Source organism: Ustilago hordei (assembly GCF_900519145.1).
Source record: "Ustilago hordei strain Uho2 genome assembly, contig: UHO2_contig_04, whole genome shotgun sequence".
NCBI lineage: Eukaryota > Fungi > Basidiomycota > Ustilaginomycetes > Ustilaginales > Ustilaginaceae > Ustilago > Ustilago hordei.
In genome coordinates this window covers 1535815-1558485 of record NW_024545261.1, presented here as the reverse complement: position 1 = coordinate 1558485, position 22671 = coordinate 1535815, and the positions used below count along the sequence as shown (strand labels likewise).

The following is a 22671-nucleotide window of genomic DNA, read 5'->3' as shown; positions in this document are numbered from 1 at the left end:
TGCATGCTCTTCGCTACACCAGTGTACTTGTACCGTTGATATGATATTAAGGTGAAGGGTGATTATAGAATACTTGCAGCCCATTTGTTTTCTGCATCATAGGCTACTTAATACTGTAGAACAAGTCATAACCAAAACTGACCGGGATTCCAAATCCTGACTACGAGGCGGTAGCAGCCGCTGCCGTCGCCGCTGCCGTCGCCGCCGCCGCCGCCGACATCTCGGCCTTGGTCAAAAACCTTCCACCTGGACCTCTTGGTCTCCTTACCGCATGTCTATGTCTACTTTCATGAAGATAAGGTTTCTTGCCCTCCTCATCCATTTCACCATCTTTGCCAGCTTTTTCACGCGTCTGCATGTACGCAAGAAACTCTTTCTTCCTCTGTTCCTCTATGCGTGCTCTTGCAGCGCGCCTCTTCAAGATACGCTGGTATTGCTTGGCGTTGACATAGAGAGGTTCATCTTCTGTTGCTGCGACTTGCTCTTCCAGAGCGGCGAGTGGTTCTGGCTTTGAATGGATTGGATCGTCCTGATGGATGGAAATCGAGAGGCCCGGATTGGAAGGACCAGCGTGCATGGCTGGAGATGCGTGGTAGGTAAAGTCTTCTGAACCCACAACAGACTGCGCGCGAGAGGTAGGGAGGGCGGGTGCAGTAGCTGAACCGTGATGAGGGCTTGTATGCGTCGCATCGGTAGAAATAGCAGGTGCGAATGAAGACCAAAGTCGGGAGTGATCTGCGGTTCCAAGACCAACATGGGAAGTAGCGAAATCTTGTGCATCTCCAGCGTTGATCCAAGCTGTTATATCGGTATCTTCTGGTTCTGCATGATAGGATGAGATGCTATGGTGGAAATCGCTAGCAGGGCTATTTGCGTTGGAGAGAGCACTGGGTATGCGTGGACGTGTTCGACTACGACTGGATGACGAGAGTCTTGATCTCGGCTCATCCTCTGCTCTCGTACGTTTGCGAGCGCGAGGACGGACATTGCCTCCGGACCCGGAATCATCGTCAAGACCCAAGGCGCTGGCTGTTGCGGGATGGAGAAGATCGGAAGCAGAGTAGGGCGAACCAGTATGACCACCTTCGGTTGGCATTGAAGCCGGGTTAATGTCCCAAGGATACTTTTGGTTGGCAAAGCTCGAGTGACTATCGGTACCACTGCTGTGGGTGGTGGCGTTGGAGGGAAGGCCGTGGTAGGAATCAGCAGGCGAGTTGGCCCAACTAAGACGACCACTATTGGAGAAAGCAGCGACAGAAGCACTCGACGAGGAACGATGGTCTCCAGCAGGGGAGAGGTGCTGATGAGGTGTGTTTGCCGAGCTTGCATAAGAGTCGAGATGGTGGTGGTGGTGGTGGTTATGATGATGATGGCTAGCAGATGGTGCGTGGTTGGGATGGGAGGAGGTGGGATGTTGGATATAGAATGCGCCAAAGGATGACAAGGGGTTGTGTGCCATATTGCTCGAGCCTGGTGTAGGTGCGCCGAGGTGACTTGCAGAGGGCGAGCGAGTGTATGGAATGTTGATGGCACCAGGAGAGGTAGGATGCGGTGAGCTAGATCCCGAGGGGTGGCTCATGGGCTCGTAGAGATGCGAATAAGACTGCATGATGAGCGATGATGAATGCTAGTTGGAGAAAAGAGATGTGCCTAGAACGAGAGGACCCTATGAGCGAAGCGGAACGGATTGGTGCAGAAGTTGGCGAGATGCAAACTGGCACACTCGGCGTTGTGGGTATCGTATGTGGAACGGTGGTACGAGATGAGATGGTGGTGGAAGGGAATGAATGAGCGAGCGGACGAATTTCGACTTTTTTTCTTTTTTCTTTTTCTTTTTTCTTTTTCTTTTTCTTTTTCTTTTTCTTTTTCTTTTTCTTTTTTCTTTTTTCTTTTTTCTTTTTTCTTTTTCTTTTTCTTTTTCTTTTTTCTTTTCTTTTCTTTTCTTTCCTTTCCTTCCTTCCCTTTTGCCCCATTCCGCGACGGCTCACTCACCCAGACACTTTTTTTTTTTTTTTTTTTTTTTTTTTTTTTTTTTTTTTTTTCTCTCTGTCTCCCAAATTAAACTTGACTTTCGGGACTCGGAGGTCTACTGCATTCTCGTACGAGTCACGAGGTCTGGCAGAAACCTAACATTTTGGATTTGGTTCGCTTCTGAGTTTGCGTCTCACAGAACCGTCGCAACCGCTCTCCACACGACAACTTCCACTTGTGCCTCCTTGCTTCTCATCCGCATTCCTATAACCTGGCAAGATGAGGAACCTGTTCACCTTTCTACTCGCCGTCTTTATAGCGTGCATGCAATCCACAGCAGCCCAATCGGCCGCACGTCCACGCATCCTCCTCTACACAAAAACAGCCGGTTTCCGACACGACTCGATCCCAACCGCCATTCGCATCATCGCCTCTCTCGGCAATGGTTCCCTAACTCTTCCCTCCTCAACCATCGACCCCACCATCTCCACCCTCCGTTGGGACACCATCAATACCGAAGACGAGACTCTCTTCCACGACCCCATCTATCTTTCTCAGTTCAAAGCGATCGGCTTCCTCAGCACCACCGACGTAGACCCTCCCGGCGCTGGCACCGTCCTCGACGACCAAGGCTTGCGCAACTTTGCCCGCTACATTCAACAAGGAGGCAACTACTTTGGCATACATTCCGCCTCAGCAACTCTCTTCGGTGCACCTTTCTACGGAAGGCTTGTAGGAGCTTATTTCGATTACCATCCCCAGATCCAAAATGTCACCGTCCGCTCGCTGGATCGCCAACACCCTTCGACTTCAAAATGGCCAGATCAAGGGCTGAGAATTTATGAAGAGATGTACAATTACCGCTCGGATCCTCGCAATCTTCCTTCTCGAGCAAATGTGCTTGTGAGCAATGCAACCAGCTACCAAGATCCAGGTGTTAACCCGCAAGCTTTTCGAAATGGCAGTAATGGACCGGAGCCTCATCCGCTGGCTTGGTGGAGAGAAGCAAGGCTGCTGGACACCGATGCAGCTACCGATCCGAGTGTTAGTGGGGGAGGTGGGGCGGGGATTCAGGTTTCAGGCGGGAGCGGGAGATCGTGGTATACTAGCTTGGGACATGACAATTCGACGTGGGCACAAGATCTTTTCCGAGGTCATGTAGCTGGTGGTATCGGTTGGGTGCTGCAATCTTCTACGGCTCCTTCGAATGCTTCGGCGGGTGGCAGCAATAGTAGTGAGTCGGCTGGTGCATCCGCTTCTCCAACCACTAGTTCGACGGCAGGCAGCTCCAATCGCGCCATCTCCAGCACACCAGCCCATGAATTCGGCAACATCGCCGCCCGTTTCGCTTCTATGCTCCTCCTCATTAGCCTCAGCGCAGTCTAGAAACCAAGCTGTACTTTTGTACAATAGTCTTGTCCTTTTGCATCCAAATCAACTCACACACCTGCTCAACATCGCAGCTGCATCAGTCCAACTCGCAAGAACATTCCTGCTTGATGTCTGCTATGAAATCGTTGATGGTGGGCATTGATAATACGACCACACGAACCAGCAAGAGGTGATCATGACAACGCTTCTCGCTGGTTGTCGCGATATCGTGATCCTTGAGGAAACTGCCGAGGGAAACGATCCAATATGATGATGATACGTGCTGACATCAACGTAATCGGGACACGGAGGAGAAGTTCTACACAGAGATCGGGTACAACACAGTCGCTCGTTGTCAAGAGGAATGCTCCCACCTTGGGCATGTGCCGCACATTTGTATATATATCTAGCGGGGAGCTTGAGGCCCTCGCCACACTCTCACTTCAGTCAATTGAGTATACATGTTTCTGTTCTAAAAACAGCAGTGACATCGTGCTCAGACTCGCCCCGATCACCAGTTATCGGGACTATACTTCTTCACATTTCCTCAGAAACTTCCTCCACACGCACTTTCATCTCGGCGACTTTCTCCGAAAAAAATCCACCGAAAAAGAAAGGAAGAAAACTCGGAATTCGGAATTCGTAATTCGGGATTCGTAATTCGGGATTAGGGATTCGGGACAGCTTTCTTTTTTTTTCGCTGCTAAATCACACGATTCTTTCCCCTTCCTCCCCCCTTCCCCTCCCTCGAAGCCTAGCCCATCACCCGCAACTACTATACCTATATCGCAGCTAAGGCCGACTGCATCTTCATCATGGGCAAAAAAGCCAAGCCATCCGCAGGCAAAGCCGCTGCCAAAGTCGCCAAAAAGGAAAAAGCTGAAAAGAAAGCTACGAGCAAACTCACTAAACAAGTCGCTAAACAAAAATCTCAATCCTCCACCACCAATTCCACCGCCAAGGGCAAATCCAAACAAAGCCCCAAGAAGGGTACCATTGACGATGATCAAGAAGACCTTGATGCTCTCCTTGCCAGGTACAGGGAGCAATGGGAATCAGAGCACGTAGTATCAGAAGAAAAGGTAGGAGGACCTCCATCCCGTAGAGCCAATGCCACTTTCACACCCTGCCCACTCGGTAACGATCTCTACCTCTTCGGAGGCGAATATTTCAACGGAGAGCGAGTCTCTTTCTATCAAGACATGTATCGTTATATACCCGACAAGAACGAATGGCGAACGTATGCTTCTAAAACCCAACCTGGTCCTCGATCTGCACATCAAATCGCCGCCACCCCGGCCCAAGGTGGAATGCTATGGCTCTTCGGCGGCGAATTCTCCGGTGCACGACAAAACGCTTTCCACCACTACCGCGATCTATGGGCGTTCAGCATCGAAACAAAAGCATGGGAGAGGATAGATACAAAACTTCGCCCCTCCGCACGGTCAGGACATCGGATGTGTTTCTGGAAACATTACCTCGTGCTCTTCGGAGGCTTTATCGATACCGGTGTAAAGACGCAGTATCTCAACGATTTGTGGATATTTGATACACAGAATACATTCAAATGGGTCGAGATAAAACAGAATGATCTACGTCGTCCACCTCCCAGGTCTGGATTCTCCTTTTTGCCCGAGAAGCAAGGGGTTGTGCTGCATGGAGGGTATTGTAAGAAGTATGTCAAGGGGCAGAGGACGCAAGGGGTTGCGTTGGAGGATACATGGTTTTTGAAGATGGATGAGGATTTGGAGAAATTGGATTGGATGAAGAGGAGGAAAGTTGGCTATCCACCGAATCCGGTTAGGAGTGGTTGTACGATGGCCTTGTGGCCTGCGAAGAGTATGGGAGTCATGTTTGCAGGCGTGACGGATACAGAGGCGGATGAGGAGACGATGGAGAGTACCTTTCATAAGGATTTGTATGGATATCAGTTAGCAGGGATGGGAAGATGGGTTAGCTTGAATTTGAAAAGACCCAAAAAGAAAGCGGGTGGGAGGAGGAAGAAGAAGCCCAACCCGGTGCAGATTCAGCAGCAGCAGAGGGGAAACGGGTATGATTCTGATAATGAGGATGGTCATCATTACCCTTCTGATAATGACAATGATGAGGGCGAGGGAGGTGAGCGTGGACAAGATTTAACTGGATCGACAGAACAACTTTGTATCTCAGACTCGCCTGAACCCGCACCACTACCGCCACAACCTGCAGAGCAAGAAGAGCAAGAAGACGCAGACGATCCACTGAAAAGCATGCCTCTCGAACGCTACAACGTCATGCTCGCCGTTCAACGCAATATCCTCTACGTCTACGGAGGAATTTTCGAATCTGGAAATCGAGAATACACTCTTGACGATTTCTACACTCTCGATCTCACCAAACTGGATCGTTTCAACTGTCTCCAATCCTGCCCTATCGACGCACTTGAATGGGATGAATCCTCCTCCTCCGCCTCCGACTCCGACTCCGGTTCCGACTGCTCCTCTTCTTCCTCCTCCTCCGAATCCGAGGGTGAGGAAGGGGACGAGCTGCCAGAAGGCTTCGAGTTCGATCCATCATCCGATTCATCGGATGAACTCGCTCAGCAATCGAAACTGTCGGCTGCTGAAAAGCAAGCTCTCCGCGCACGTGCACAAGCATTTATCGGCGTTGCTTCCAACACAGCTCGAACTGAACAGGAGATCTTATCAACTCCACAACCAGGCGAGAGTTTGAGATTGTTCTATGAAAGGACCAAACTACATTGGGCTTCCATAGCTATCCTTCAAAGCCAGGGTAAGTTGAGGGGGAAGGAAATGAGGAAACAAGCTTTCGCATTGGCCGATGGACAGTATCAAGAATACAAACCCATTTTGCATGAGATTGAGAGGATAAGGGCCGAAGCTGGCTTGGATGAGAAGGAGGCAAGTGTCAATAAAGTTGGTGGGATTGGGGCCGGTAGTACTGGTGTTGATTCCAGGAATAGGAGGTGAGAAGGTACAATAGTGACAAACACTTTTGCATTCTTTCAAGGTCATGCTTTGAATTGCGAAAGAAAACAGAAGCAAAACAGTCCTCGTACAGTATGTGTCCATGTGAAGCAGAAGCCAAGAAGCACATTTGAAAAGGCACCGATAAGAAGAGGAAAGCAACCAAGCTCGTTTTGTCCATCTTGATCATCTCGAGGCTGCCAGATACCGGTATCAGAGCTTGTGTCGAGCACCTTGAGCAATACGAGCAAATCTAGCTTGAGGAGCACCTGAAGCGAACACACTCTCTGCTCCCCTCTACGGTGATTTGGACAATTGCATGTGTAGAAAAGGCAAAGTTGTTCTTGTCAGCTTGGTCTCTTCTCCCTCTTTCTCTCGAGCTATCTTGTACCATTTAGGTGTGAGGGAAGAAGGGTACTTACAAGTTCAGCCTGATTCACGCCATCCACACCCGCATAAGCATACGCGGCATCATTGAGTAGCTTTTTAGTATACAGCAACGACCAAGCACTAATGTTGGGCGGTAGATATTTCTCCCTTACAATCTCCAATACATCTTGCAAAATAGGTGGCGTAGCCATCTTATCCTTGTTCTGCTCGAATCCATCTGGTTTGTTGAACAACCTTGTGATGAAGCCTGCCTGCTTGAGCTCGGGAGCCAACATTTTCCTGCCTTGCAAAAGTGCTTCTGTTGCTCTACCCAGACCCATTTTTTGGATGAAGGTGACCGAGGTTAGTCCTTCGGCTACCAATGCTAGCGACATGAATGGTGTGAAGAAGAAAAAGTCATCGTATGCATAGACCAAATCGCAATGACTCAAAATCGCAGCGCTTAGGCCAACAGCAGGGCCGTTAAGAGCAGCAATGAGAACTTTCGGATGATTACGGAGCGCAAGCGCTAGTTTTCCTTGCCCTGCATGTGCGCGGCCTGAGTAAAAATCCGATATGATCTCTTTACCCTCGGCAGTGTTCGGGTCTGCATGTGCGACGTGGGTGGGAACAGTACGGGAAGGATCTTTAACGTTTGCTCCGGCGGAGAAATAGCGACCTTTGCCAGTGAAAACGGTGATTAGGATCCGAGGTTGCAGCGCAATCCATTCGAGACATCGAGTGATGGTTTTATAGTCAGCCCAACCGAGAGCGTTGAGCTGGTGGGGGGCGTTGAGAGTGATGATTGCTACTTGGTTGTCGCAGTTAGGGGGGAAGGAGAGAGAGACGGGGGTGCAGGTTGGCGTGATGGGTGGGGGGTTGGTGAAGTTCGACATCTTTGCAACTATTAGCGGGATAAAGCTTGTGGATACTTGGTGGGGGGTGGTGGAGATGGTAGTAAGGTAGTAAGAGATGCTTCACTGATTTCCTTCCGAGTGCGGGGGTTGAGCGTGTGTATCCGGTATTGTTGCAAAAAAGTTGCCGGAATGAATAGCCGAATCAGTTGAAGTCATTCGTCAGCGTGTTGGAGTCATTCGTCAGTGGTTGGGGTTGAGGTGTCTTTGTTGATGATGGTAGTAGGAGAGAGAGAGAGCGAGAGAGCTAGGAGTCTATATATACAAAAGAAGAGCGGCGGACTGCGGAGCATAACAAAGCATTTGCCTTGAGTAGGTTGTGACACATGTGGTCCGTGCTAAGATGTTCAGGCCTTTTACTCGGCCGTAAGCACTACCTTCACTGTCTCCACGCTTTGTGCGGCTTTATCTACTTCAACTGAATCACTTTCGAGCTTTTTTTCTTTTTCTTTTTCATTTTTCATTTTTCATTTTTCATTTTTCATTTTTCATTTTTCATTTTTCATTTTTCATTTTTCATTTTTCATTTTTCATTTTTCATTTTTCATTTTTTCATTTTTCATTTTTCATTTTTCATTTTTTACATTACAGCATTACTTGCTGCTCGGCGGGCATCGTTAGACGTCGTTCACTTGAACCCAGGCATAGCTCTTCTTCTCTTTCGCCTCTTCACCCCACTCATTCCTATTTTTTGAGTGCGTCTGCGAAGTATGACCGGTGGGCTAGTCAAAATTCCGGCTGAAGCAGCAGCCCTGCTCCTTCCTTTGCGTCTGCTCGGAGCACGACCGACTTTCCCCTTCTCCTGACTCGCAGCGGAGCCGGCAGTGGTGGTGCGGACAGTAACACATCGTTCAGCAATGACCATGTATTCCACTTGCAACTCTTCTTTAACATTGCTCTCGACGGCTGTTGTGCTAGGTGCTGGAGAAGGTGTGTGTTCGGATTGAATTGTAATTGAGTCGTCCTCTTGATCCATTCTGCGGCTCGTGAACGGGTAGAAGAGCGCACCAATATTTTCCAACATACCCTGCTTCTCCAAGCTTAAACTTTCTCTGCCATACAACGATTGTAAAGGATATTGAGTCGCATCAAGATGCGGAAAGTGCAGTGCAGTGGGAGGTGCGGGTGTCGCACGCAACTCGTCCCACAGCTCGTCCTCGTTTGGGTCAAGCTCGTGTAGATCTGGTCTGGCCTGAGCAGAGGGTACTGACTGCAGCAAGAGATGGAGCAGCTTATTGCTATCTAGATTGGCAAGAGAGATGGAAGTGGACCAAGGAAGGGGGGTGAGAGTGTGCATCGAAGACGATTCCGTATTCGCTCGCTGGCGGGGGGGGTGCGGAGAGTAGAAGTTCTTGTTTGAGCTTATTGCGCAGAAGCTGTTCTTGTGCTGCCTGAGAACACAGATAGAGAGGCCAGAAAGCAGTTAGTGAGAAGAAGAGCAGAAGAGTAAGGTTGAGAGAGGCGAACAAGTTCAAGAAGAGGTCTGTTGACGTGCGGAACGTGCATCGCTTTGTGTCGACTTTTACATCCGCTCTACTGTTTCCGCTCACTTGCGGAAGCTCGATGACCTCGTTCAACAATGCGAACAGACTCACTTGTCAAGCCTCTCATCAATCCAAGAAACAAGCTTTCCGTATTTCGTCTACAGCTCTTCAGGTCCAGCTTCAGCTTACAGGTCACAGGCCTGTTCTCTCGGAGTCTCGAAATTGCAGAAAGCACACAGAGTGCTCAACAATGCGGAACACTCGACCCCCCAAACCCGACATGGACTCGGCATCGGCAAAGGACAAAGCTATATAACACCCGCACAACCTCTTTCTCCCTCATCCCTCCTCCTCTTCCCTCAGTCCTCACAGTACACCATACTCCGCTTAGGCTCACCCCTCTCCACATCAAACAGATGCTCGAAGTCCGACTAACAAGAATGAATCGCTCCACATCGACTACTACTCCCGTCTCCCCTGCTCCTCCTGCATCCAAGTCGAAGGAAGGTGGTGATGGTGATCAAGACGAGGTTACTTTCGTCAGTGAAACATTGGGTACGCCTAACAAGCTTACTTCTGTTTTCCCCGAAATTCCTAGCCTTGCGGTTGATAAAGGTGGACATTCGACTCAAGGCAGTCCTAGTGGTAGCAAAGAGAGGCAGAGATAGCTAGACAGTCCCCTTAACGAAGTATCGAAGAAGGTTGGAAAGAAGGAGGAGAAGCATCAAGACACGGGCATACTTGCAGATGTGGCTAAGAAGAGAGGCAAGAAACGAGCTCGTACTCTCACCAAGTCCGGCGAAGAAGAAGGAGAAATCAGTGCTGATTTGAAAGCGGCAACCAAGCTCGAAGATGTCAGATGCTGTAGTGGCAGTGGTAGTGGTAGTGGTAGTGGATCGCCTTCTAAAAAGGTAAGCTTTTTACCCTCCTCTCTCATACTTGACCAACAAGATCGGATGATACCAACATGCACCTCTCTCCTATCTACGACATTGTGCTTAGATCATACGTAAACCATGGACAGCGCAGGAAGACAGTTTTATTCTTGGCTAGTTTGTTTTCCCCGCCCGTTCTTGCGACTTTTTAGCTAGTCATCTGACACCTCTTGCACCTTTACTTTGGTGTGTCACAGTGTAGAGAAGAGAATTGAAGTTACGTTTTTGGTGGATAAGCTTAGTGGCCGACCTTATGCTTTTGTTTCTACTTGATGTAAGTTTCTCGAGCCTCATCAAGAGGTTCTTCATTCTTCGAAGGATCGATGTACTGATGAAATTCTACAATGATGACGTGGAATAGTGAAGGTGTTATTGAGGAACAGTCTCAGGGCTACGCATGGGGATAGGGTCGCCGATGCTTTGTGTGATAAGGCAGAGTAGGCGATTGCGATGCCACAGGAGGGCGGGTTTGGATGGCGAAGAGATTCGATGAAGGCGAGTTCAACACTGAAAGGCTCAATAGGGGTCGGAAGCAGAAAGAAGGAGTAAGGAATCGATCCGCGCTCACAAGCTCGGGCTTGATCACACGATGACAGGAGCGATTCTGTTCATGAGGAGGTGATGATCGGGTATCTGGCTTAGATTGAGATGTATCATTCAAAAAGTCTGTAATAGTGGCACCAGAATCGCAACGCAAAGCAAAGCAAAGCAAAGCAAAGCAAAGCAAAGCAAAGCAAAGTAAAGCAAAGTAAAGCAAAGTAAAGTAAAGCAAAGCAAATCGTGTTAGTGTCCAAGTATCTCTCCTACATGTCTCTGGGCGGTAACTGCTCTCTTGCTGTTGGGCTGTTGGTGTAATATGCTACTTACCTTTTTATGAATCACGTCCGGATCTTCATTAAACTCTTCCGCACTGACCCACATCCTTTTAAAGGTACTCAAACCTGCCAAGATACTGCCGCCAATCCAAGTAGCATATTTCCTCTCTGGCGGTGCAAAGATTTTAATCTTCATTTCTCTCACGGCCAACCTCTTAACTTCTGCCAGCATCCTATCACCGAATCCTTTGGTCAAAGTTGTTCCACCTGACAACACTATGTTTGAGAAGAGGTTCTTCCTCAAATCCAGATCAGTACGGTTGATACTGTCAACAACCACTTGGTGGATCCCTGGAAACTCCTGGCCGATCAATTCTGGGTTAAACAGGATTTCTGGTGCCCGGAATCGTTCTGCACCGAGCCGAAGCGTGTTGCCGTCTGGTAGTTTAAACTCTTCTTGTTCCCTGATATCTTTTTCCTCCTTTGTTGGGTTGAGGGCGACGTAGGAGCATTTTTCTTTGATGATACGGACGAGTTCCTTTTCTGCACTCGTGTTGAGATTGTAACCCGACTTGCGGAGATGTGTTTGGAGAGATTCAGTTACGTCTCTGCCGGCGACATCAACTCTTCTAATAGCATTCGGCATACTGAAACCTTGATATACGGGCACGGCATGCGTAACTCCATCGCCTGAATCCAGTACTATGCCTGTCGTCCTTCCTGAACTATACAAACTCAAGACTGCCTGGATAGAAGTGAACAATGCTGGAACATTGAACGTTTCGAAGAATATCTGTGCTGCCGTATCTCGATTACTCCTCGGATTCAAGGGTGCTTCGGTGAGAAGAACTGGATGCTCTTCGGATAGAGTTTCAAGTTCGTCGGAATAGATATGGTTCCAGATGCGTTCCATATCTTCCCAATCTGTAACGATGCCGTGCTGCATAGGGTATTTTATTTTGAGCAAGCCTCTAAGTTCTTGGGCCTTGCGGCCGATGAAGAGATCTCCTTCGATTGCCCCTGCCATAACACGAGGGTGTTTCGGTCGACCGACAAAGGACGGGAAAAAGGATTTGGGGGAATCTTGGCCGGCAAAGCCGGCTTTGATGGAGCCGGAACCATTGTCGATCACAACAGGTTGGTTGGTTAGGACATCGTCGAATTCGTTGCTTGGCATTGTGGCGAGGTGGAGATCGACTGTAGGGAAAGGCAGCAGCTGCGCCAAAGCGAAGGGTGAGGGGTGTTAGGTGCTGCGTCGGTATGCCGCCAATGCAGTGGTGCGTGTGTGATTGTAGGTTATGCTGATCGACGAGGATGAAGACAAGAAAGAAGAAAGGAAAGAAAGCTGCGGCGCAGGTTGTTGAGAGATGAAAGCCAAGTGTTGGTCTGCAACTCGCGTGTGTCTCACATTTTGGTGTGTTACTTTTGGAGTGTTAGACCGCACAGACCAACATGCTTTCTTCCAAGGGTACTCTCTCGTGCGGATACTAGCCGCACGAGAGATATCATCGTGCAAATCTTGCTTGTATGGAAGCTAGTACTTAAACTTATTGAAATTGATGATCCGACGAGATGACATTGGTTGATGTAAGCAGACAAAAAGGGATGGAATGAGGGATGGCCTGATTGGGAACAGAGAATCAGGTACAACACAGTCCCACTCATTGTCACAATCAAGTGCAACATGTACAAGCCAGTTGTCATGGTTGATCATTAGGTAGAAGTACCCCCACTCATAGCATGCACTGCATGCTTGTATATATATCTTGCAGAGAGTGCTAGACTCAAATCACATTCTCTTAGTCAATTGAGTATATTTTGTTCTGTCTATAAACTAGCAGTGACATCATACTTAGACTCTCCCCAATCACCAGTATCGGGACCAAAATGACTCAAGTTTCTTTCAGGTTATGAGCCCAACTCAAAGCACTACCTCATCCTTGAACTCACCTTCAATGATGACAGAAGTAAACTACTCCCTCTATGATGATTTCATCACTCCAATGGAAAACCTCCTTCCACGGCTACTGAAGATCCTTCAAAATAGGTTCAATTGGATGATAACTGATGAAGTCTATGGCACACCAGATGCTCCAAAGGAGGGAAACCTACTAGAGTTTGCCATCACTGGTGATAGCAAGCAAGTCATTACACCTCTCTCCATCATGATTGAGTGTGTCAGTGAACTCTATTATGGAATGCATGATCTCAGTCTGTTCCCTAACAGAATTGAACTTGGCAGACAGATGCAAATCAGAGTCAACCAATTCATCAGTAACAAAGAGTGGAATGCAGCCAAGATCCTCAACTTCAAGATCGAAGGCCCAATGGGGTCAATTTGTGATGTGGAACAACACTCCTACCCTGTTAAAAATGAACTCACTACATTGAGCAGAGGTGATACTCCAGTATTTGCCCTGAGCAACTCAGGCCATTGACTACTCAGCTGTGATGCTACACTGGGACCCACTCCTGAGCTCAACACTGTTGCCAACCATCACCTAAAAGTGCTATCGGGCCTCAACGACAAGATGAGTGTCAGGGGTCTCCTGCCTGGAACCCAGGTCGGTCTGTCGAGATACTTGGTGACTATCAAACTGTGTGACAGCTATTGTCTTGGTATTGGTCTTGATGAGCTAGTTGTCCAGTGACTATCAAGTTGTGCAATGACAGTGGGTGGTGTTCATTGTATATACTATCATAGGTTTTGGCTGACCTCTGTGGACACTCCGTTCAGGGGTAGCTTGGCACAATCAATATCAATACATAGGTTATGATGACACCAAGGTCTGGTGTGAGTGTTGATGGTAATGAGGTTGATGGTGTTGATGATAAGGTTGGTGGCATCAACATGAGTGTCCAGTGTGTTGACTTGATGCTTGAAGTGATCCCCAGACCACAGTGGACTACTGCCTTTGGTTCTATCTATATCCGGACTGCTGGTTTGCTATGAACTGCCTTCGGACATCAGGTAGTGGTGATACAACACATGCACTACAATGAGGAGCAACCCTGATAGATTGCTACTATGCTGACTGCAACTAATATATACTTATGCTGAAGTGATAACTAGTTATGATGTGTGTGTAGAGTGGATGAGGATCCACTTGACCTTTGATGCTGAGAAAGCATGGTTATATACCTCTTCACAGCATCACCAGCAATGCTGCTCCTGCTCTCTCTCCAGAGAGTACCTTCTTCATTGAGTACTGTTCAGGGGGCCTCTCCTGCTTGCTTGGCACCCTTGTGCCTCTTGAGCTGTGTCAACTCCTTCAACACTGCTCCTCCTCCTTGCTATCCTGCTTGTTTGGCACCCTTGTGCCTCCTGAGTGGTGTCGACTCCTTCGACACTGCTCCTCCTCCTCAGGACCTGCTTGCCAGTTCCCTATACACTGCTCCTTCTCCTTTGACCAGTGATGGTTCCTTTGACTCTTGTCTCTTGAGCCCCTGAGTGGTAACCATCTGCATGCTCCTTGAGCTTGGTCCTCTTCGTGGCTGTGCCTGGCCCTCCTTGCATATGGCTCAGTCCTCCTTTGCATGTGAGTCCATAGGAGTCCATGGTCTCCATGGAGACTGCACTACGACCATGCTCTCTACTGGTATCGACTAGATCTCTGATACCTGTGCTCCTTCCATATGAACCAGTGACCCTCTGCTTCTTGAGCATTCAGGCCCATGACAATGAGATGGGATGAAAAAGAACTCCTCGACCCAAGATCAGTCTCAGTTCATGCATGGTGATGCCAAATGCTCATGATGTTGTTGGTAGTCCCCTTCACCCAAAATGTCCTTGACAGAAAAGTGACAACATTTGAAGATGCAGATTCCATGATCAGCTCAATTATCATGTGCAGCTTCTCTGACAGGCTGCACATGGAGTATTTTGCCAAACACAGCAATCAACTGGTACCTATCACAGTTGAACTGTTCGACTGGGCAATCAAGAAGTGTATGGTACATTCTGCAGCTAAAGAGTATCAGCTCCTCGCTGCCACTTATGCCCTCTGCTGGGATCAAGTCAGAAGCCATGTGTATGACTTCCTAGTCAAGTGGGAAGCACATGTATCAGAACTCCATGCATATCTGCAGGATCCCTGGACACCTGACTACAGGTACCAGACACTCAAGCACACTCTCCCCTTGGACAGAAATGCTCTTTTCAATTCAGTGTTTATATTGCATGAACAACTCAATGGAAAAGACCAAACTGCTATGAGTGTTGCCAATGTTCTACATCAATGCTATGAGCTCGCTGCTGAGAGTGCCCCCACCCACATACTCTCCACTACTGAGGACTCCAAACTAATCGCTCTGCAGGCAGCTACACTCATCAATTGCTGGGCATGTGGTGAACTCAGTCATGCAGCCAACTGCTGCCCAGACAACATTTCACATAGCCAATGGAAATGTGACAGAGTTAAAGTTCCCCCCAAGAATCATGCCAACACGTGCATTGTGCCACTGCTTGAAGATGCTCAAGAAGAGTAGGATATGGCACTGGCCCTGGCATTCTTCACAGAAGTCAAGCTGGCACCAATTGACCTTCCACCCCAGTTTGTGCCATTCATGTTTGACTCAGGCACATCATGCATTATGGTCAACTCCCTACGACTCAGAAAGGACTGGAAGGGCATTAAGGATTCGGTCGGAATCACCACTGCTGACGGTGGCAAACTCTCAGCCATGAAGATGGGCAGGATAGTAAGTCTCTTGAGCTACAATGCCAAGCTGCATTGCTGGGAATGAATGACTTATTGAGACTGCTTATTTGTGCCTGATCTAGTGACAAATCTCATAGGGACAAAGTCGGTCACACAGGCTAAGGGCATGGTGACCTTTGAGGATGAGCTCATCACCATACAAGACAAGTATGGCCATATGATCAGAGTGCCAACCAGTGGGAATGGTTACCCTGCAGCTGCCATGATCATATGGGATAACAGCATGCCAGAACCTTCTGTCTCCCTTGCATTTGCTGTGACAATGGCTGATACAGCACACTCACCCAAGCCATGCAGCAAAGCTGACTTATGGCACTGGAGACTTGGACATGCCAGTCATGAATCAATCTTGCATACACATGCAGTGACTCATGCTCACGATATCCTGGCAAGCCCCACCACTCAATCTGGAGTCCTCTGCAATGTTTGTGTATGAAGTAAAGCCATTGCACACAATGTCACACACCCCTGTCATACCACAAAACCGCTTGAACTAGCTTCAATGGATGTAATGGGTCCATTACATGGTAATGCTAAGTTAGTATACATACTCATTATTCATGATGCCTTCTCTGGTATGATCTGGGTGCATGGTCTTGCAAGCAAAGGTGCAGCATCCCAAGAGGCAACATGGTGGCTGGAAGAGGTGAACTCTGTTCACAGACTCAAGGAGGTTCATGTAGACCAAGGCAAGTTATGGTCTACTTCCTTTTGAGATGCTTGCTTGTCGAAGGGAGTGAAGATCACTGCATCCCCTACTCAACAGCACACTGACAATGCCTTTGCTGAGCGGGCAATCCAAACAGTCCAGAAGATTGCCTGAAGTCTGCTATATGACTCAGACATGGATGAGCACTGGTGGCCTCATGCAATGACACAAGCTGTATTCATACACAATCAACTAGCAGGCACTACATGAGGGCACATCACTCCATTCGAGCTCTTCTATGGCAAGCAACCAGATCTATGCAACATGCAATGATTCAGTTGTACTGCCTATGTTGTACTCAGAGGCAGCACTTGATCGATGTGGCTACAACATCACCCCATCATCAGCAAACACCTTCACCCCTGCACTCTCAGAGGAGCATATCTTGGCTTCTCTGATGCCCCATGAAGCATCAAGGGCCACAAGGTCTGGCTTCCTGAACTTGACTGAATTGTCGTTGCCAAGGACATCTGGTTCTCTGAACTCGAGCAACTGGGGGCTGCTAGACCACCTTCTAATATGCCTGTACTTGCTGGGAACAGCCCACTTCTCCAGTCATATACTTGGGTACCACATGATGATGCCTCCGAGGAACCAGAACCCAATGACATCACACCACCCACTGTGAGGCCATACTCTCGCCAATGTGGTGTGGAACTACAACAGAGTCCACTCGACTCCTCCAGCTACAACCATGAATGGGACCAGATGATGTCCAAGATAGAAAATGCAGGCAAAATCGTTATAGACCTGGATGCAATCACAGCTGATCTATGCGCTGAACTGGACATCACCTTGTCCCAAGCAAAGAACAGTACAGAGGACCCAACATGTGTGGATATACTGACACTTGAGACACCTCAAAGCGATGCAATGGCAAGCATGTATGACAATGTCTCAATACTGGACCTCAATCATGCAGGACTGGTGGACAGAATAAGCACACTCGGATACACAGCCTTGGCAGCAATGTGCTCTGGCACAGGAATGATCGTGATCAGCAATCACCATCTCGATCAAATGGCATTTGCAACCACTGTTATGAATGGTGCCACACTGATTGCAAGCAGGCAACAGATGCAAAGTGCTGATGGTATTTTGCTGGAACCACTGTCACTCAATGAAGCCAAAGCACATGATGACTGGCACCAGTGGAAGGAAGCAATGGACAGCGAAATGGTGAGTATGGACAAAATGAACATATTTGAGCTCACTAGCATCCCAATGGACAGTAAGCTAATCAGTGTCCGATGGGTATATAAACTCAAGCTCAATGCCCAACATCGAGCAACAAGATATAAAGCTCAGCTAGTTGCCCAAGGGTATGCTCAACATCAGGGACTCAATTATGATCAGACATTCAGTCCAGTTGTGTGGTTACAAACAGTATGAATGCTGCTTGCTATAGTGCACCAGTATGGCCTGCATATCATTCAGCTCGATGTAAGTACTGCATTCCTGAATGGAAAGATTGATAAAGATGTCTATGTCTGAATCCTGCTGATGTTCGAGATGAATGAGACCAAAGGGAAGTGTTATAGACTGAAGAAAGCACTATATGGCCTCAAGCAAGCTGGGTGCCTGTGGCATGCTGCCCTTGATGAGCAACTTCAGGCCTTTGGCTTCAAGTGATGCCAAGCTGAACCATGTGTATACACATGCAGTGTTGATGATGCAATGGTCCTTCTTGCAGTCTATGTAGATGACCTGCTCATCATTGGATCAATCAATGCATGGGTTCAATTGGTGCAACAACAGCTATTGACTGTGTTCAGCATCACAGATCAGGGAAGTGTCTCACACATCATTGGTCTGAACATTCATTACAATTGTGACACACACACCCTCTCAATAAACCAAAGCAGATACATTGAAGGGATCATAATGAAATTTGGAATGGACCAGGCCTGGGCAGCATCAACACCAGTGACTGACACGATCAACACTCTCAAGCCATGCAAAGGGGACAATGCAAGCGCCAAGGAGATATGTCACTACATGTCGATTGTGGGGTCGTTGTTATGGGTCACTCAAGGTAGTAGGCTGGATATTGCCTTTGCAGTTGGACAGTGTGCCAGGTTTGTGGCGAATCCATCAGGGGAACACCTCACAGCTGCTAAGCATGTCCTATGATACCTGAAGGGAACCATAGGAGTGAGTCTGTTAGCAAAGGGACCAGTCGGTGGACAGATAGTCACTGGGTGGGCAGACAGTGACTGGGCTGGCTCATGGGATTGCAGGAGGTTGACATCAGGGTATGCATTTGCGATAGATGGACTTGTGTGTAGCTGGTCATCCCAACTCCAGCTGATGGTAGCAAATAGTTCCGTGGAGGCAGAATACATGGCACTAGCAGGTGCCACCAGGGAGCTAATATGGACTTCAATGTTCTTACAGGAGCTAGAACAGCCCATGTCAAAGACAGCTGAACTCCATGTAAGTGCTGGGACCTCAACCTTACATTCACACAATGGTGAAATCATCCATAATCATAATGTGCCTATCTTGCACAGCAATTCCTCTGGAGCATGAGCCATTGCAAGCAACCCCCAACACTTCAAGAGAATGAAACATATCGATATTGCTCACTTCTTCTTACAAGATGAAATTGCAAGTCGACAGCTCACAATTGCTCCAGTCCAGAGCAGTGAGAATCTAGCTGACTTACTCACCAAACTGCTAGCTGCACCAACACTCTCATACCTCTGTCAACTATTTGGACTGTCAACATTAGGAGTGCACACTGGATCAAGAGGGGGTATTGAAATTGATGATCTGATGAGATGACATTGGTTGACATAAGCAGACAAAAAGGGATGGAATGAGGGATGGCCTGATTGGGAACAAAGAATCAGGTACAACACAGTCCCACTCATTGTCACAATCGAGTGCAACATGTACAAGCCAGTTGTCATGGTTGATCATTAGGTAGAAGTACCCCCACTCATAGCATGCACTGCACACTTGTATATATATCTTGCAGAGAGTGCTAGACTCAAACCACATTCTCTTAGTCAATTGAGTATATTTTGTTCTGTCTATAAACTAGCAGTGACATCGTACTTAGACTCTCCCCGATCGCCAGTATCGGGACCGAAACGACTCAAGTTTCTTTCAAAACTAGCTTCTCCTTAGATCTCCTTGCTTGCTGCAATCCATCTAGTTACACCATTACACCGCACATACAGCTTGCGCACGTAATAACCTAACAGAACAAGACTCACATTTCTCAGCGCGTGTCTCTCTTTCTCTCTCTTCTCACACAACCCCGACTTGGGAGAATATACCAAGAGACTCACACGAACACGCTCAGAGGTGGCGGCCTTATCGCCTATTCCAATGTGCAATGAGAAAGAACAATCGCTGGAGTCTGAAGAAATATAGATCTAGTGAACGGGCGAGAACTCGAGTGGCTGCAAAAGAGAATAGCAACGAGGGAGATCAGCAAGCCATACTGTGGGACCAGCATGTGTGCAAAGGCCGGCATGGAGCATGGAAAATGAAGGGAAAAGGAAATGCAGACGAAACTTACAACTCGTGCCTGTCTCCAAGCCAACCAATCGCTTGTTTCTGTCGGAAGCAATCCCATACTCCAACACTTGTATAGACCTAGAAGGAGGCCTGCAAGTTGACAGAAGATGAATAGCATCTTGGGTAACAACAAGCTTTGATCTGCTGATGAGAGGCGGTCGAAGGCTGTTCGTCGTCGGCGAGAGGTTCAAAGAGAAGGATGGTAGAGAGGGTCAGAGTGAGCGGTTCGTGGTACGAGCAAAGGGGTGAGGGACGTACCTGAGTTCATAGTCGAAATGCCCTTGATGGGACCAGTGATGAGCATTCCAACAGCCATCATGGAGAAGATCTGTACACCTGATCCACTCATGTACAGCATGATTGCGTTCATGGGTAAAGATTTGGCTGGCGAGTAGGCTAGTTCCCAAGCTTTGGCCATTTTGAGTGCTGCTGGGTCTGCTCTTTGGATTACTGCAGTTGATGATGTTTTTGACTTTGATTCTTTCTGTTCCGAGCGACTAGAGAGATTTTAGAATGCGTTCCAGGCTTACAAGTAAGCATCACCGCTCTGGGCCTGGTTGGTAGGAAGCATACCTTTGAGACAGCATCTCGGTCAGTGAATCCGATTGGATCCGGCATGTTTGATGCTTTGGATCTACGTTCGAGAACAAGAGAACATCGAGGTCAGAGAGTTGTCACCACATAGGACGCTTCAGTCGTCAAGCGAGACCAGAGGCGTAGCGCTGCGATCAGGCCAGGGGAGAAATACACACTTTGATGAGCTTGCGTAGTTAACTCGGAAAGCCGAGAGTGGCTGTTGTTTCGTGGCCGACATGGTTATCCAAGGATGGTGGAGGTGATGAAGGTGGATGTAACACTATTACTTGCTGCAAAACATGGTCAGTGCGCACGCATGCCTTTTGAAATTTCTCGTGCGATAGTTCAACGCTCAACGCTCGCTCCTCGTCAACACGCGCAGCCTTCTAACAACATCGTCTCGAACACTTACTATAGTTGTGCTCGCCATCAAGGCGCTTCATATTGCCGTTCTACTCGATACCTGCCGCCCTTGAGCGACCACATGGCTCTTTGAAATTCAGTAGCAACTAGTTTACATAAGATATGTTGTTCAAGACGGGAGAAGAAAACAGTGAATTTAGGCGGCAACAGCGACAGCGGTCTTGTTGTTACCAAGCTGCTCGTGCTGAACGCCGTTGCCGTTGGCACGCGAAACGTCGGCAACCTTGCGCTCCTTGAGCAAGATCTCAGGGTCAGCACCAAGGTCGCCAGCGTCAGCGTAGGCGTCAAGGCCAACACCGTCACCACGGCCGCTCTTCTTGACGTACTCCTTGTGGACGGCGAGCGACTTGATGAACTCCTCCTCCGAGATGTCGTTGGCGAAAACGCACTTGCCCAATGGCTTGGCGAGAACGAATCGCTGGAGACGGTCACGTGTCTTCTTAATGGCCTCGTTAGCCTCGAGAATGAGCTCGTTGGTGAGCAAGGGGTGGTCAACCGAGAGACCGACCGACATAGCAAGACCGAACCACTCATCACGGTCCTGGTCGCTTATGTAACCACGCATGTGTGCCAAAGTGATGGACCAGGCCATGTCGATGGTGACGGCGTGACCGTGACGGAGAGGAGGGAAGGGAGCAAGCTCAAGGGTAGGCGAGATCGAGTGGCCGTTGGCAATAACACGGTCGAGACCGATCTCGTGAAGGTTAGGCGACTCGAGGTCGAGCATGCCCTTGATCGCGTTACGGCAGATGGTGTCGGCAGCCTCCTTGAGCTCCTTGGCACCAGGGCCCGTGGCGTTGCGGCCGTAAGCGGTGTTGACGAGGTCCTCGCCATACTTGACGAGCATGCTCCAGGTGTGCTTGTCAGTGCAGTGGAGGATCTTGATGATCTCGGCAGTACCGTTACGGGTCTGGCCGATGGGGAGGGTCTTGAGGAAATCAAAGTCAAGGAAAGTATGCATGGGAGCGTGGTAGGCGCCGAGACGGTTCTTGAGCTTCTTGTGGTTGATGCCGACCTTGATCGAGATGGCAGCGTCGATCAAAGCAATAAGGGTGGTACCAACACGGATGTAGTTGGTGCTGCGACGGTACGAAGCACAAGCGTAACCAAGAACGTCGGAAGCGAGACCACCACCGACAATCAGGACGGGCTCCTTGCGGATAAGACCGAACTTGTCCATGGCATCGACAAAGCCGAGCATCGTGTCCATGGTCTTGTTCAGCTCACCGCCCTTGAAGACGTTAAGAGTGGGCTTGATGTTGTGGGCGTTGAAGTCTGTAAATTGCAACAGTAGAGGAGCAAGAAAGGGTCAGTTTTACGCTCGCAAGTGCTCTTTACAGCAAGGAACAAAGGCAGACCCGCAAAGTCTAATCCGTCGCAACACTGCGTTGCAAGTACATGCTACACACACATACAACGGACAGCGCTCCGAGAGTTGCCGTGAGTGAGGTTCAAGGTAAAAGAAGAACTCACAAGCCTTGATAGAGTCGCCGTAGATCTCGTTGAGGTTCTCGTCGAGGACGCAGAGGACACGGCCCCACTTGGTATAGTAAGAAGCGAGGTCCTCCTTCTGCTGGTCGAAGACGTTGTCAACGAACGAGTAGGTGTACTTGAGGTCCTCGTAACCCTGAATGCTGTAGCCGGGGCCAGTAGCATTCTTGGTGGCGGGCACCTCAGCAACGGTAGCCCGCATGTCGGAAGAAATAGCACCACCGCAGCAAGCCATTTTGGCTAAAGTATCAAGATTGGGGGGGGTTTGTTGTTGGGAAAGCGAAGAAAGCTAACAAAGAAAGGCGATTTGCGATTGAGCGAATGTGCAAGTGGACACACAAAGAGCAAGTCAATGAAGACAAAGAGAGTTGAAGCTCGCGAGAGAGAAAGAGAGA

At 48.7% G+C, this 22671-nt stretch overlaps 7 protein-coding genes across 7 annotated transcripts; 2 read left to right on the top strand and 5 right to left on the bottom strand.

Annotated features, from left to right (window-relative positions):
• Positions 1–160: 160 nt before the first annotated feature.
• UHO2_02849 (uncharacterized protein) lies at positions 161–1609 on the bottom strand (the record flags this gene model as incomplete). The annotated part of the gene is made up of 1 exon (XM_041555637.1): positions 161–1609. One exon carries the CDS (start codon positions 1607–1609, stop codon positions 161–163), a length of 1449 nt encoding a protein of 482 aa, XP_041411571.1.
• Positions 1610–2250: 641 nt separating this feature from the next.
• Positions 2251–3357, top strand: UHO2_02848 (uncharacterized protein; the record flags this gene model as incomplete). The annotated part of the gene is made up of 1 exon (XM_041555636.1): positions 2251–3357. One exon carries the CDS (start codon positions 2251–2253, stop codon positions 3355–3357), a length of 1107 nt encoding a protein of 368 aa, XP_041411570.1.
• Positions 3358–4157: 800 nt separating this feature from the next.
• UHO2_02847 (uncharacterized protein) lies at positions 4158–6311 on the top strand (the record flags this gene model as incomplete). The annotated part of the gene is made up of 1 exon (XM_041555635.1): positions 4158–6311. The coding sequence occupies one exon, from the start codon at positions 4158–4160 to the stop codon at positions 6309–6311; it is 2154 nt and encodes a 717-aa protein (XP_041411569.1).
• Positions 6312–6521: 210 nt separating this feature from the next.
• On the bottom strand, positions 6522–7573 carry UHO2_02846 (uncharacterized protein; the record flags this gene model as incomplete). The annotated part of the gene is made up of 2 exons (XM_041555634.1): positions 6522–6605; positions 6731–7573. 2 exons carry the CDS (start codon positions 7571–7573, stop codon positions 6522–6524), a joined length of 927 nt encoding a protein of 308 aa, XP_041411568.1.
• Positions 7574–8219: 646 nt separating this feature from the next.
• Positions 8220–8888, bottom strand: UHO2_02845 (uncharacterized protein; the record flags this gene model as incomplete). Its single annotated transcript, XM_041555633.1, has 1 exon — positions 8220–8888. One exon carries the CDS (start codon positions 8886–8888, stop codon positions 8220–8222), a length of 669 nt encoding a protein of 222 aa, XP_041411567.1.
• Positions 8889–19641: 10753 nt separating this feature from the next.
• On the bottom strand, positions 19642–20600 carry UHO2_02844 (uncharacterized protein; the record flags this gene model as incomplete). Its single annotated transcript, XM_041555632.1, has 5 exons — positions 19642–19668; positions 19788–19951; positions 20045–20270; positions 20360–20420; positions 20539–20600. The coding sequence occupies 5 exons, from the start codon at positions 20598–20600 to the stop codon at positions 19642–19644; spliced, it is 540 nt and encodes a 179-aa protein (XP_041411566.1).
• Positions 20601–20921: 321 nt separating this feature from the next.
• Positions 20922–22511, bottom strand: UHO2_02843 (uncharacterized protein; the record flags this gene model as incomplete). Its single annotated transcript, XM_041555631.1, has 2 exons — positions 20922–22060; positions 22259–22511. 2 exons carry the CDS (start codon positions 22509–22511, stop codon positions 20922–20924), a joined length of 1392 nt encoding a protein of 463 aa, XP_041411565.1.
• Between the last annotated feature and the right edge of the window lie 160 nt (positions 22512–22671).